Raw genomic sequence first — 14844 nt, 5'->3', positions numbered from 1 at the left:
AGTCCAATTACTTCACCCATTACCAGTCCAATTACTTCACCCATTACCAGTCCAATTACATCACCTATTACTAGTCCAATAACTTCACCCATTACCAGTCCAATTACTTCACCCAATACAAGTCCCATTACAAGTCCGGTAGGTTAAGTAATTCTGTCATCTATTCTCTGAAATTTGTTCTTAACGGACTCTCCGTCAATATCGGCTTCGGACGCCATATTTTACTATTTTGTTAGCATTTGTGTGGGATTTCCTCTCGTTTGAATTTTGTTCCGATATGTTGGTAGAATTGTGTTAAATATCTTTAAAGTTATCCCAAATTTATGTCAGTATTATGACCTCATAAGGTATGTTAGCGTTTAACTTGGTATCCACATGGGTTTCTTTAAAGCAAACTGCCTTGCTTCATTATACATCCTCAAAACCTCTCCAAAGTGCAATCCGTGTAGTGACATCGCATTGTTAAACCATCAACAGTTAAAGTATTTTAATTCTGCATCTTATACAAAAGGTCATATCGTGATATCATTCACTAAACTAATCCAAAAACAAAAATACCATCATCTTAACGTGACATGACGTTTCTTTATGACTTCTTTAGAATGAAGTAACATTTTCGGGATTCTGCAGCTGAACACTCGTGAAAAGGTGGATGATGTTTGCTTGGAGCATAGCTACAGTTTTTTGTGTTTTTTTTATGTATATTGAAGTGGAAAAAAAGAATCAATGTATTAAAATTATTTGTTTTCTAATTTGTGTTATGTTATCTTAAGAACGGATGTAAACGCTCATGGAGCTCATGGATAAAGAGAGTTTCTCTGTTTGAGCGTACATACGTATAGTATTTTATATTGCTAGCTCAACCAGCATCGCTTTCATTGCGTACCACTGACCATAATATCATTTATAATTCGTTCACAATCAGAATTCAGTTTTTATAAGTATCGCTGAATTAGTACTTCTAAAGTTTCTTGACTTCAGAGAGCTTTAATTGTTAAAGAAAACTGGTTCATTGTCCGAGCGAGCCTGACTCTTGCTGTTAGTGTGGACGCACTAGAAGACGTCACTTGCTGAGGCGTGCTGCGGTCTTACGCTACAGCGGCGTTTATACGACCAAATGGTGAAGTAAAAGCTACTGTATAAAACACAAATTCGCATGGATCACATTGGTGCAAGAGCTGTTTCTCTTTAATATTCACACAAAACGTAGTTAAAGATCATAGTCCATGTTACCTTGAACCGTTTAACCTATAGCTAATTTTTTTTTCTTCTCAATACTTTAATCGTTTAATCTAAGAAAAAAAGGTATTTGGGGTGTGTTCTTGGAAAAGTCAAAGTTTAAAGACAAAATTGTCGTAGTTAAGACTGGTTCAACTTCAAACTTTCCATTTGTTCAGAGAAGAGTGAAGATCTCAACATCTCTTAAGAATCAAAATGTTTTGGTTGGTCGCAGTTGTAGCATTGACAGGTAAGATTTTGAAATAATTCTCTGTTTTGATCCTGAATACAACACTACCATACCAAAGAACAAGGACGCTCATACGTCCGTCTGTGTTAATTATTGACAGTTGACAGAACCGTCAAAATCGATATTGAGATCGGTAAACAGTCAGCACGAGCGCAGCAACAACACAGCACCAGCACAGGGCCAACCATTTCGTCTATAGTAACGCTTTGGGCAGGATAAAAGTCTGGCGTACAAATTTAGGATTTCAGAAGCGGGGAAATTTAAGCACATAATAGATGCAAATGCTATAACGCTTCTGGTGTAACTGTAAATAGTCTATTGATTTGCTGATCCATTAGAAAACATCCATTATCGTGTCTAATTTAAACCGACAGTTGCCTTGTAGGTTCTAACCTATTAATAATAGCCTTTATAATGCCATGTATTAAAATGAAATGATCAAAAGGTATTGATTGCATATTGTTTATTTTCTTTTTCTTGCTTCTATCAATATCACAATGATTCTTTAAGTTCTGTCTACCATAATCGTGACGACTTATGAATATCAATATAACGACGAGTCGGCAACTACTTTCTACCATAATCGTGACGAGAACTGTCTATCATAATATATTGATATATTGAGTATTGCATAGCAATATCACGATGAGTATTGTCTAACAACATTACTATGAATATTGCCTATCAATATCAATAAGATAATGAACGTGGCCTGTCTATATCACGATGAGTTCTGCAGGCAATATTGTAATGAATGTTGTCTATCAAAAATACAATCTATACATATCATGATGATGATGACTGTCTGTCAATTTTACTACAAGAATTGCCTAGCAAAATGATGATTAGAGTTGCTTGTCAATACCATGATGAATATTGTCTATCAATAATACATGCATGCTGTCTATCAATATCATGACGAGTATTGTCTACCGATATCAAAATGACTACTATCTACCAATATAATTATTGCCTATCTATATCATGATGAGTACTATCTATCAATATCATGATGATTATTGCCTATCAATAGCACGATGAGTACTGTCTATATCAATATCACGATGAGTGAGTCAGTATACATCATCACGGTGATTCAACCATATGCATATTGTAACAATATCGGATGTACATTAAAAAACCAAAAGTCAATGGAATTATGTTATAAATATTTTGGTATTTTAGGTATCTGTGAGGGCCAATATAGAATGAATTCTGGTAACGGTTATAAGGGTTTTAACTGTAGCTCCATAGGAAATGGTATTGCTTGGTGGGCATGTCGATCATATGGTGAATGTCGAAACAACATCCATTATCAATATGACTGTAAAGATGGAGAAGCCTTTAGTTCAAGAACTCTCGGCTGTGTCAGGTAATATTGTGCAGATTCTGGATACTGTATTACCATTATAACTATACTATAATTAGCTTGTCTGTCGTGGGTGTAAAAGTTCCAAACCGATAAGCAAAACAATGGTCGATAAGTCGCAGGTTGTTGAAATGTTCAGAAAATTTTGTATTTAAAGTACGAGGACGTAGCACAAATGGAGACATGGTGGATTTAAGATAAGTTATTAAAAAAGACACCTCTAAAGTTTGGTTGTCGTTTAAAAAGTGGGGCTTTGCCTCAATTTTCTTCTCGTTTCAGTTTGTCTCGAGCCGAGTTTCCATGTAATCAAGATCATACACGACAATGCCAGCTATTAGATGATGCTGTCTATGCCTATGCTGAACAACAAAGTGATAGCCAGCATCCTCCTTGTTCATCTTTCTACACTTGTCTATATGGTCATTTTGCCGGTCATCAGTGGTGTCCTGGAGGTAAGGTCAAGCAAACTGAGACCATTGACAATTAATGTAAACTTTAAAACATTTTAAAGATCGTTATATATAATAAGTGTTTAGGGTCCAATAGTTTTAAATTAACTCAATACACAGTCGTCAAAGGAAATTTAAACCACTTATCTGTGTCACCCTTCCGAAATGAAAATGCGACAATACATTCAAATAATAACTTACTTCTACTAGTACTAAGGAAAATGAAGGTCCGTCGTCACCTCGGTTGTTTATTATTTATATTATGATATATTAGCTATGAAGACAATTCGGAAACAATGACGAGTCGACACACCCAATCCCAGTATCAGGTGTTTTCTTGAATGGCGAGCTTGTCCTTATTTTTGTATTTCAATTTGTTCATTTAATTTCAGATTCGCTGTTTGATGAATTTGACGGAGTCTGTAAACCCGCAGATGAGGTTGGTCCACCTTGTGGTGCCAACTCATACAATAACAATTATTAATAAATCAAATGTTTAATTTGAAATGTATTTTTTTTAATTCAAAACTAATCTGCTCCCAAAAAAACATGACGTAAACTTTAATGAAGGGGTTCCTGTACATTATGCACACTATCGGTTTATTTTGCCTGGTAAACATTTAAAGGCTAATTTTCAACTGCACATTCTAATACACGTTAAAAAAAAGAGATATTTTCTACCCAGTGTATATGTATAATGTACACATCTGGCAGTACCATTCTAACTCCCCGCCTTATGTCTATGATTTTAGTTCTAGCAACACCTGACTGGATTATATCACAAAGCGCAGGGGAAATAAGTATGGGACAAATAACAGCTGAAGTTATTATACATATACACCAGTAATCTTTTTGGATGCACAGAAGGGTCAGATATAGGAATGAACCAAACCCGTAGCTACAGGGGGCAAGAGAGGGGGAGCAAGGATGCCCCACCACAAACATTTCCCTCGCCCCCCTGCAAAAGTTGTGACAACTGACCAATTCCATTACTGCAACTAAACATCATACAAGATTGTCCTTATGGACATAATATTTGCTCTCCTGAGCAATCAGGCCCCGAATGAACGATGCCGGTGGGATGGTAGGTCTACATGTTCAAATATTTCACAAATGGTAGTTATGGCTTTCTATCATATCAACCTCGACATGGGCATTATACGTTTGTAATTCATTACCCACGCGTGTTTGAAATGAATGATCCAAGTAATAAGACGACTAGAAAAGAAACTAATTCAACAGTTTCCGTCTGTCATGGTAACCAGCGTGATAGAGAAGATGTATGACCACTTTATTGATAGATAATTAGAAACAGTCTCATTACAGTTACGCATTATATCATCTCCTTTATATTATTTATCAAGCTTTATCAAGAGTCCTGGTGTTATATATCATAATTTGATAAATTTCTGCCTTTATTCTGCCTCTGATAGCTCCTTTGAAAGTTGTCGACGGGTGTAGAGACAGAAAAACTGGGCCCTGTTTAGTGTGAGCATTTTCCGCACATCTGAAGGTGGGTGAGTTATAAACCTATACATGTATTTAAATCGGATCCGCCAAACCAAGATATATTTGGAAAGCTGGATATTTTTTTGTAATTCAGTCCTACCATCATAATCCCCCTGCTTGTGTCAAGTCTGCGGTTCCATCAAGGTTTTTTTTAAACGAAACTGATAAATCATCGACTCTTTTGTCCAACCCCTCTTTCTCTACATACAGATTCGACGAAAGAGCGTCTGGACAGGTTGATTGATATCTTTGTAATTGATCGAGGCTACAGTGACTATTGAATCTGATTGGTTGTGAATCCACATCCGTTTTAATGATGGGAAAAATTAATTAAAATAATTCAGTTATTAGGACAATGTCTTCGAATTCTAACTTCTTGGTCTGGCCCTTGGGAGCCGCCACTACTTGTGGAGCTCGAATTTGGTAAAGTTTACCAACAAATAATTAGTTGGTCATTCAACTAATTAACCGATATACAGAGCGTGACAAATATCCTATAACTAAACTGATATATACAGTATCAAATAACTATAGAACTGCTATAACACACTATCATATTAAAGACCAATATTTAAAGAAATATATTTTTCTTCATTCCACACAAGTCTCGGCGGTTCACGTCATCATGTTGAACAGTTGCAGACCAAACGCTAGATTTTCACGATTTACCGGTTAGCTCTTTCCATTTATTTCAACTCTCGTATATATTTGAAAGTTGAAATAAGTGTAATATAACAGTTCTTCTGAATTATTTTTATCCTAGTTTGAGTCTTTGTAGGCACATGTATCGACCCTGTTCCGAAAACAGGGCATTCTAGCAAGTTATACCATTTTGTTAAGGCCTTTTTGAGGGGTTCAAATGGCTATAAAGTTGCATCTTTCTGTCCACATTCTTTCACTGAAATAATAAGTTTTAACTATTATAAAAAATCCGTGCAAGCAGGTCTTTTATATGGTGTGGTTATCTGGCACTTACTATTCTTTTACCATCAAACAGTCCCTATACTTACATATCAGAATGGCAATTTCTCAGTCATTCTCATTGTGCCACTTTAAGCCATTTGTTAAAGGAAGGTTATTAAATTGTCAAGTATATTGAATTTTATTGACTTAACCTTCTATAACAATCCTTTATAGACAGATACTACACTTGAAATACTCTACCGCATATTGACAAATATGTTACTTATTAACTCGGGCAGTAAATATAACAACAACTTCAAAACAACTGGACAATTATACTACCTGACTTGTAAATTTCAAAGTTGAAGACGACCATTTTGTTTAAACATTGTGATGGCAAATTTTCATTTCATATACACGGTTAAAAAGAAGATTTTTGTATTTGTCCGGGCGTCTACAATTTTAAAATACCAGCGCTGATTTAAATGGACATGGCTATATTTTAAGAATTTGAAGTGGTTATAGGAATGCATCTAATTAAACGCGTGAAAGTGTCTAGGGAACTAGTAGTGACCTCTAGTGATTGTGCCGCAATTTGATGTTATTCGTCAACATGGTAAAGGTTTTTAGGTTGATACCGATAAGGCATAATACGTACTAAATGAATGCTCGTCTTCTGATTTCCTTGTGTCGCATGGTGATTGGTTCCAGGGATAACTCAACGTGGTGAGAGAAATAAAGAAATGTCATGATGAACAATAAAGTAAGTAATACCAGCAAGTTGATATTAGTATTGCCTATTTCGGATTTTGTAACTTCACCCGGGGTCTTGAACCATTCACAGTAAGTATGTGCAAAGGACTGCAACTTAAAGGGACATAACCATTTTCGGGGGTTGATTTGGGTCTTTAATATATCTATATAGTACTCAGAAGTACTTGAAATGTACGAAAATCAGGTAATTCCTTCAACAATTCCTCAATCTCGGAATTCAGCTCTCTATTTGTATATATGTCTTTTCTATATTTGGCAGCCTCTAGAAATGACGAGTCGTTATTTTAAATTTCAAAACGCGGATAATTCTGGACACACATGGAATTGAAGGCTCAGATTTCGACGGTGAGCTGTGAACATTATTTCCCGTTTCTGGGACTTAGGTACGATTGGTCAAAAAACTGGTGAACTTGTCCCTTTAACTTGAACAGTCTTCATTATAAATACCACAAGATATGCATAATATTTAATATTTGCCCAAAGATTGTGTTCTAATCCGGCTGTGCTTTATTATAAATATTTATATATCAGTACTTGAACCTTATTTTGTCCACTTAACTACCATAGCAGTTACTATAAAGATGTTCTAATGGACAACCAAAGAAAACCAACGACTACCATTCGAATATACCAATCAACAAGAATAACCACGATCACAACGGGCTTCGAAGAACAAAGAAATGAAATGAATTGGGTTTTACGTTCTAATGAAGACAGGAAGCGCCACACAGGTTAAATGAGGAAACTTTTACCCAGACAGCGGCATAAGCCTGCTCTTTCTCGATTTTCAACTGTCGAGGGATCTTTATCGTGCACAGCCGAAATATCAACTACCAAACCTACAACACAGAATCAACTAATTCAACCAATCCAATCACCTACTACGACTACTACGACTAACAACAACTACCTATAGTTTGTGATATCAGCATCCTCTGTCATCTACCAACCAATAACCACAGATTCTGCTCTTGTTCATGTAACTAGTTTTTATTATTCAAGAGAGCTTGTTAACCTTGTGTACTCAACTACCTCGCAAATTTTCTTTTTATGTAAGATTTATTTAAGGATTTAAAGACAAAAAAGGCTCATCATATCACCTTGCCTATGACGTAAATGTAAGACGCGGACACCTGACAAAACACGGCGAATAAGAATAGGATTAGGACAAGACAATACTAATCGATTAGACAGCCTATTATAGCTCACTATATAAAACAATCTTCGTGTCTAGCTTACAGATCACATATCAACCAATTACTTCACGCCAATGGATATCGATAACTAGATTAAAGAACACAATTCTACTACTTACTACCCACTATAGATGTATATAATTATATAACTTTATGCTACCTACCAATACTTACTCAACTACCCGTTACGCTTTTCAAAATGAAAATATAGCGTCCGGTTTGCCAGCAAATTAAAAATAACGGAATGTTTAAAAATGAAACCTACTTAATTTTATGCCTTATATTCATTGTTCAAACCTTATTTATGTATGGGAAATGGAGAAAAAAATCGTCTAAGTTAACATAACCAGATGGATGACCGCCATGTTAGGGACGTGGTTTAGACCGAACTACTGTTATAAGCAGGAAACAGGAAACTTTCTCAGAAAACGAAAGTAGTGTCTCAATTTATTTTTATCATTATTCAAGAAGTTTTTCAAGGTCTACATTTCTGCAACTAATTGAGCTGATGAAGACGGGCAACGCCATGGAAAGCGCAACGAGTAGTTGAAATGGTTTTTTTTTTAGCTTTCTTAAACTGATTTTGTCTGGCGTAGTGATATAAATGTCGGTCAACTAAGTTCGTGTCTGTTATTTTTATGTAGGAACAATCAGTTATTTACTCTAAATACAGAAACCAGCGACAGGTGTGAAATGTGAATGGTGCAAATAGAATCTATAAGACAGTATTCTTCAAACAGTTTCAAAACCAATAAGACCTCTTTGAAATTTCAATAAAGGGACAGATTCGCCATCCATTTGACCAGTCGTACATTAGGCTCAGAAACGGAAATTATTTAGCTAAGTCCATCAGTAGTAGTGATCACAGCTCACCGTCGAAATTTGAGTCTTCAAATCCATGTGTGTCCAGAATTTTCCGCCATTAACATACGGAAAAAGACATATTACATAGAAATAGAAATCCTATTTTGAGGAATTTTTGAGGAATTATGCGATTTAAGTAAGGCTCTACACTATTTACAAATATGCGAAATCCTAATCAACCGCAGAAAATCTGTCCCTTTAAATGTATGTCCCACTTTGCACAAGGAAGATCGAAGTAGGACTAACATGTTACCACGTTCTGGTAATTGAAAACAGCAAGATGGAAATACAACAGACAGACAGAGGTTAATTCATCCACACCTTCAAAGTTTTCTACAGTATTCATGTAGCGTTCACGGTCATTATAAAAGTTGTAAGTACACAATAATAACACAATAAATAATCCGAAACATCCGCCTCATATTAAAGCATCTAATAGCTATTGTGAAAGTTGCAACCGACACTGTCAAAATAGCTATCAGAGGCAGATGTTTCGGACTACTAAATCAATTGTCATCTTTCATAACTTTTTCCAGAAATCTCATGTGAATTATTGGATGTAATATACACGGTATAGTATGTCTGGCCCTGAACGTACCGATATCTCATCCGTATCACGTAAGAGCAACGGATATAGGGCCATATTTATAAATGGCCCCATTTTTTTTTTACATTTTGCCTTTTTGTCTTTTTTTTATCCATTTGTGATTCAGAATTATAGTTCGAAATGGAAGCCTATTATGTTATATAACTATATTGCTCAATTGGCTTTTTCAGGAACTAAAGAATCCACTGTCGTATGAAATGCATCACATTAGTAGAGAATGAAGAAGCTAAATATAGACGAAAGCGAAATAAAACTACCTACTTTACCCTCTTCTGTATTAATAGATACCCCAAATGATAGATATTTACGATATAGAGATCATCTGAACTCCTTTCAGGTAGGTTATCAAGTTGATCGTTTCTATTTCCATATAGAGCATCAAACAGACACTTCGTACTGCTCCAACATAAAAAGCGCGAGCTCTGTTGATAGCTAAATCACTTTGTGCTTTAAGACAATGACGATTAGCGATTTCTGTTAATGCAGCAATGACAATTAACAATTGCTGTTAATGCAGCAATGACAATTAACGATTGATGTTAATGCAAGAATCGATATTTGTTCCGCAGATTGAAATTTATAGAGTTCAAGTATATAGCAGTTGAAAATTCCGTACGGTTTAGTCCCTTTAAGAACCAATGTCATTGGTCACAATAATAATTGTGAAAGAAATAATTTAATTGCATTGCACCGTTATAGTTTATTTAATATACCTTTTATAATTTGTAAGAGGACACTGACCAAAGTGCGAACGGACTCAGTTGTACGGACCGAGGGCGAACGGACCCAATGACAATGTATGAACAGTTTGATACAAAGAAAAAAAATTGTATCGTTTCTATTTTCAGAAAAGGCATCGAGGTTTCGTATCAAATTCTAATAATACATTACCAGATTTAGGAAAACGACAACTGGTTCGTAAAGAGTTGAATGTAGCAGCACCATTCCGAATTCAGTCGAATGAATTCATTCTAACAAAGGGAAATAACTCATTAGATAATGAAATGGAAAAACCTGGTGCATTAAATAACATAAGGTACTGGAGTAAGAAATATAAACGTCTGTCACATACGTTAACAGACTATAAAATAAAACAATCTTACAGTTGGACGAAACTAGAACTACAAGCCGATGATAAGCAATCCAATATGGCGACCAAATCATACAAAGCAAAGCAGTCAAAAATGAGACGTCCTCGAGTTGCTTCATCATCAAGTAGCAGTACATTGTCTTCATCATCCGTAGGAACCCGAATTGATTCTCCGTTGATACTATACAAGTTGTCTGGATCATCGTCTAATGTGAAATGGACTCAAACTCTAGCAGAGTTTCTCGTGCGATATGGTTTTGATAGAACGTCGCTATGTTCCATGACAGGACCAACTTATCAGAGCCTGTTGTCTCGAATAGACTCTTGCGTTGTCGATACGTCGGAATATGACGAATTTGCTCGACGAAAAGAAAAGACAATAATGGACAAGTTACCTAGATATACTCCGAGATATAACGACTATAGCGTCACTAAATCCGAATTGGGACCTTGTTTCCCTGTATTCGTTTCCGAGGATTCACCTATTAGAAAATGTGGTCGTGTACGGAGATGAATTGAGATGTGATCGTGGTCACTGTCGTGGATAAACTGTGGCGATTCCAGACGATATACCCCCACTGGCGCCTCCAATGCGGATAAAAAGATAAATAAAACTTGTCAGTCGTTGGACAATTTCAGTTTTCAGGCCTCTCGAAGTCTTAAGTGAATCACGACAGTTCAGATGTTGGCAACATGTCATGTCTGCATTTCGAGACATTTAGACTGTGTTTAGGGGCATTAATGATGGAAAGCTTTTCAGTTAAACAAAGGTTACATCGTATGGTTTTATTTGTGTTCACTCTCTATAGTACTAAACTCAATGGTTTTCATCAATATACTTTGGTACTATTATCTTGGGGCCAATACCAACCAAATGTTGGTATGACATTTAAGATTGACCAAAGTACACTACTTACAAAACTGCCATGCTTATTGTTGTATCGTAAGGGCGGCCAAGCGTAGCATAAGCAGGACAGGAAGAATCGAATATAAACAAATAAACTTTAATCATCAAATTCAGACATCCTGGCGGTTACATACATGTGTGTACTGCTTTCTTGTATTCATACGCATCATAGAAAAACATAGTCCATAAAGGAAAAGCAACTCCAATTAAGTATACGAGTGAGATTAATAAGCAATATAACATATCCCCCCTCCCGAAGATTGATGCTCAATCTATAAGGAAAATAACGAAATACAATGTAGCAATTGCAAGAGAAATAACTTAAACTGAAATGCATAACCTTTGCAAAGTTAACATTGAAATCAATAGCATGCAAATTGTAAACATCAATAGTAAACGAAGTCTTTATCCTTGGTATGTGTTGACACTCGATTAGATTTGCGAATAATAGCACTATTAGATGCACAATTTGAACTAGTATTATTATGACTAGTATCACTTTTACTTGGCACATTACACAAAGATAAATGCTTAGAATTCCAAATGTTTTCATCACTTAACTTTTATGTATTATCACTAACTTTCTTGATAACTTTGAGTGGTTGTGTATATCCAGGATTTCCTTTTAGAGGTTTTATAGGTTTACGGATACGAACATAGTCATCCGAAGCAATTTTCGAACTCTTACAAGCACGATGAGAATCAGAATACGTTTTCATAGCACTTTGCTTATGTTTAACACGTTCACGTACGGTTTTATCACTTGAATCACATAAATTAGCAGGTTGAAGAATATGTAATAAGGTTTTCATTTCACGACCATGCATTAGATCTGATGGAGCGATACCAGTAGTAGCATGGGACGTAGCACGATATATAAACAAGAAATTTCGAACAGCAGATTTCCAAGGTTTCTGTTCAATAACGGCAGATATAACAGTATCTTTGAGACATCTGTGGAAACGTTCGAGTGCACCATTACATAGCGGATAATAGTTAGATGATAGTAAATGAATAATATTACGTTGTTTCAAATAATCTTCGAAGTCTTGAGATACGAATTGAACACCATTATCACTAAGGAAATGATTAGGATAACCTTCTCTTGAAAAAATTGTTTCTAGAAACTCAAGCACATTTTCAGTAGTTATGTTAGGCATAAAACTAACTTCCGGCCACTTTGAATAATGATCTATCAAAGTCACAGCATAGCGATTTTGCATTGAAGCACTTTGAAATGGTCCAACAATATCAATAGATACACGATCCCAAAGTTCTTTAGGAAACGGTATAGGTTGCATAGGTGCAGTATGTGTAGTAGCTGTCTTGTCGTGCGACTGACACGTAACACATGATTTTATTGCAAGTTCTACTGCGTTATCCATACAAGGCCACCAATACTGCAAACGTAGACGCTGTTAAGTGCGGACAATGCCGTGATGACTCTCGTGGGCAAGTTCAATCAAGCGTGGTTGTAAAGATGCTGGCACAGCAAGTCGATTTTGTCGAAAAATCAAGTTGTCCTTGCAGGCTAGTTCATTACGAACGTTGTAGAACGGCAAAAGTTCCGAAGGAAGAATTTTCTTATTCGGCCAATTGTCTGCGATTTGTTGACGAACTTTTCCAAACAACTCAGGCCGTCCACTTGCAGCTTGTAGTTCAGCAACGGAAATGGCTTGTAATTGACTATCTATGATGGCAATCATTTCCGAGTCAAAATCTTCTTCTTTCGAATCAGAGTGAGGTAAGGGTAGGCGAGACATACAATCTGCAACAACGTTGTCTTTACCTTTTTTGTATTCTACATCAAAAGTATACACCATTAGGCGAGCGGCCCATCTGGAAAGTCGCATACTTGAACGACCAAGACCTTTCGAAGTAAAGATAGTCTTTAAGGGCTGGTGGTCAGTGTATAAAACAAACTTACGACCCCATAAGAATAAACGCCACTTTTCTATTCCCCAAACAGAAGCTAGGGCTTCTTTTTCAATCGTCGAATAACGTCGTTCACAATCACCTAGAGTGCGAGATGCGAAAGCAACAGTACGTTCACCAAATTCCGGATGAAGTTGAGTAAGAACTGCTCCTAAACCGTAATTCGAAGCATCAGTAGAGATGTAAGTAGGTAATGTAGAGTCATACGAAGCAAGGATTGGACTGGCAGCAATAAGACCTTTAAGTTTTGTAAAACTCTTTTCAGCTGAATTATCCCACAGGAATTTTGTAGAATTCCTGGTTAACCGACGTAAGGGTTCTGTTATTGTACTGAAATTAGGAACAAACCTAGAGTAGTAAGTAGCTGTACCAATAAAAGAGCGAACAGCTGTAGCATCAGTCGGTGTTGGTGCTGAAATAATAGCTGTTACTAGTTCTGATCTAGGTGATATTCCAGAAGCTGAAATAGTATGTCCTGAAAAGTTTATACTGGATTGTCGCAATCTACACTTATTCAGATTTAATTGTAACTTATGTTGATTTATTCTATGGAGTACAGCACTCAATCGTTGATCGTGTTCCTCCATATTACCACCGAAAATAGCAATATCGTCCAGAATACATTTTATACCTGGCAAGTCACCTAAAATTGTTGACATCATCCTTTGGAAAAAAGCAGGTGCAGAGGCAAGTCCGAAAGGAATACGACAAAAACGATACATTCCTTCGTGTGTTATGAAGCAGGTTAGATTACGACTGGACTCATGAAGTGGTATCTGATGATAGGTCTCTTGCAAGTCAATAACACTGAAAACAGTAGCATCCTTAAAGTCAGATAAAAGTTCATCAATATGAGGTAGTGGATGTTGGTCTACAACAATCGCTTTATTTGGTTCTCTGCAATCTAAACACAAACGAATGTCGGTTTTCTTTTTTACGACTAAAATATTAAAACCCAGGGTGAAGCATCACATTTTTCAATAACACCCAATTTTTCCAAGTGTTCCAGTTCAGATTTAACACTATCACGTACAGCTAGTGGTAAACGGCGCAACTTTTGTAGCACTGGTTTAGCATTAGTATCAACCATAACTTTATGTACAAATGAGTCCACTACTGTATTGACACGTACAGAGTTTGAAGAAATCACAAGACCCAATTTCTTTATTACGTCCATACCAATAAGAGCGGTATCACCGTATGTAATAAATACAGTCGCATTTGCAGTTTTATTCTCAAAGTCAATAGCAGCTTGCATACACCCAACAACATCAATAGCATTTCCTTGATATGATGTTAAATTCATAACAGGTTTAGAAAGTAAGGCAGTAGAGAAATGCTGTTGGTAAATTTTATGAGGCAAAGTTGTAACTGCCGAACCTGTATCGAGCAACATATTTACGTCAGATGATTCTCCAGTAGGTGTAGAAATATGAAACATACGGTATAATTTAGTATTAGCAGCAGTATTGACCGTAAATATGAAAACAGGATCCGTAACTGAATCTTCCATCTGAATTTGACACTCATTTCTTACAGTGTGTACATTACTTTGATCACGAGTTTTTACAGTGCATTGTTTACATTGATCTGTTTCGCACGTGCCTAATTCTTCACTAGAACTTGAACTGTCAATTGTATTCACCGAATCTTTTTCACGTGCAGACATACAAACTTTTGCAAAATGACCATTTTTACCGCATTTTGAACAAATAACACCTTTTGCTGGGCAATCGGTAGAATTCGCGAGATGTTTTGGGGATCCACATCGTA

General features: G+C 36.2%; 2 protein-coding genes across 2 annotated transcripts; both read left to right on the top strand.

Annotated features, from left to right (window-relative positions):
• Positions 1 to 1396: 1396 nt before the first annotated feature.
• On the top strand, positions 1397 to 5039 carry LOTGIDRAFT_238408 (hypothetical protein; the record flags this gene model as incomplete). Its single annotated transcript, XM_009050110.1, has 5 exons — positions 1397 to 1468; positions 2654 to 2840; positions 3117 to 3289; positions 3679 to 3725; positions 4890 to 5039. The coding sequence occupies exons 1-5, from the start codon at positions 1435 to 1437 to the stop codon at positions 5037 to 5039; spliced, it is 591 nt and encodes a 196-aa protein (XP_009048358.1). The 5' UTR covers positions 1397 to 1434.
• Positions 5040 to 9356: 4317 nt separating this feature from the next.
• Positions 9357 to 10743, top strand: LOTGIDRAFT_172929 (hypothetical protein; the record flags this gene model as incomplete). The annotated part of the gene is made up of 2 exons (XM_009050109.1): positions 9357 to 9476; positions 9988 to 10743. The coding sequence occupies 2 exons, from the start codon at positions 9357 to 9359 to the stop codon at positions 10741 to 10743; spliced, it is 876 nt and encodes a 291-aa protein (XP_009048357.1).
• Positions 10744 to 14844: the final 4101 nt, after the last annotated feature.

The sequence above is a fragment of the Lottia gigantea genome (assembly GCF_000327385.1).
Source record: "Lottia gigantea unplaced genomic scaffold LOTGIsca_144, whole genome shotgun sequence".
Lineage (NCBI taxonomy): Eukaryota > Metazoa > Mollusca > Gastropoda > Lottiidae > Lottia > Lottia gigantea.
Note: the sequence above shows the minus strand (reverse complement) of the source record. Positions and strands in the feature narration are given on the sequence as shown.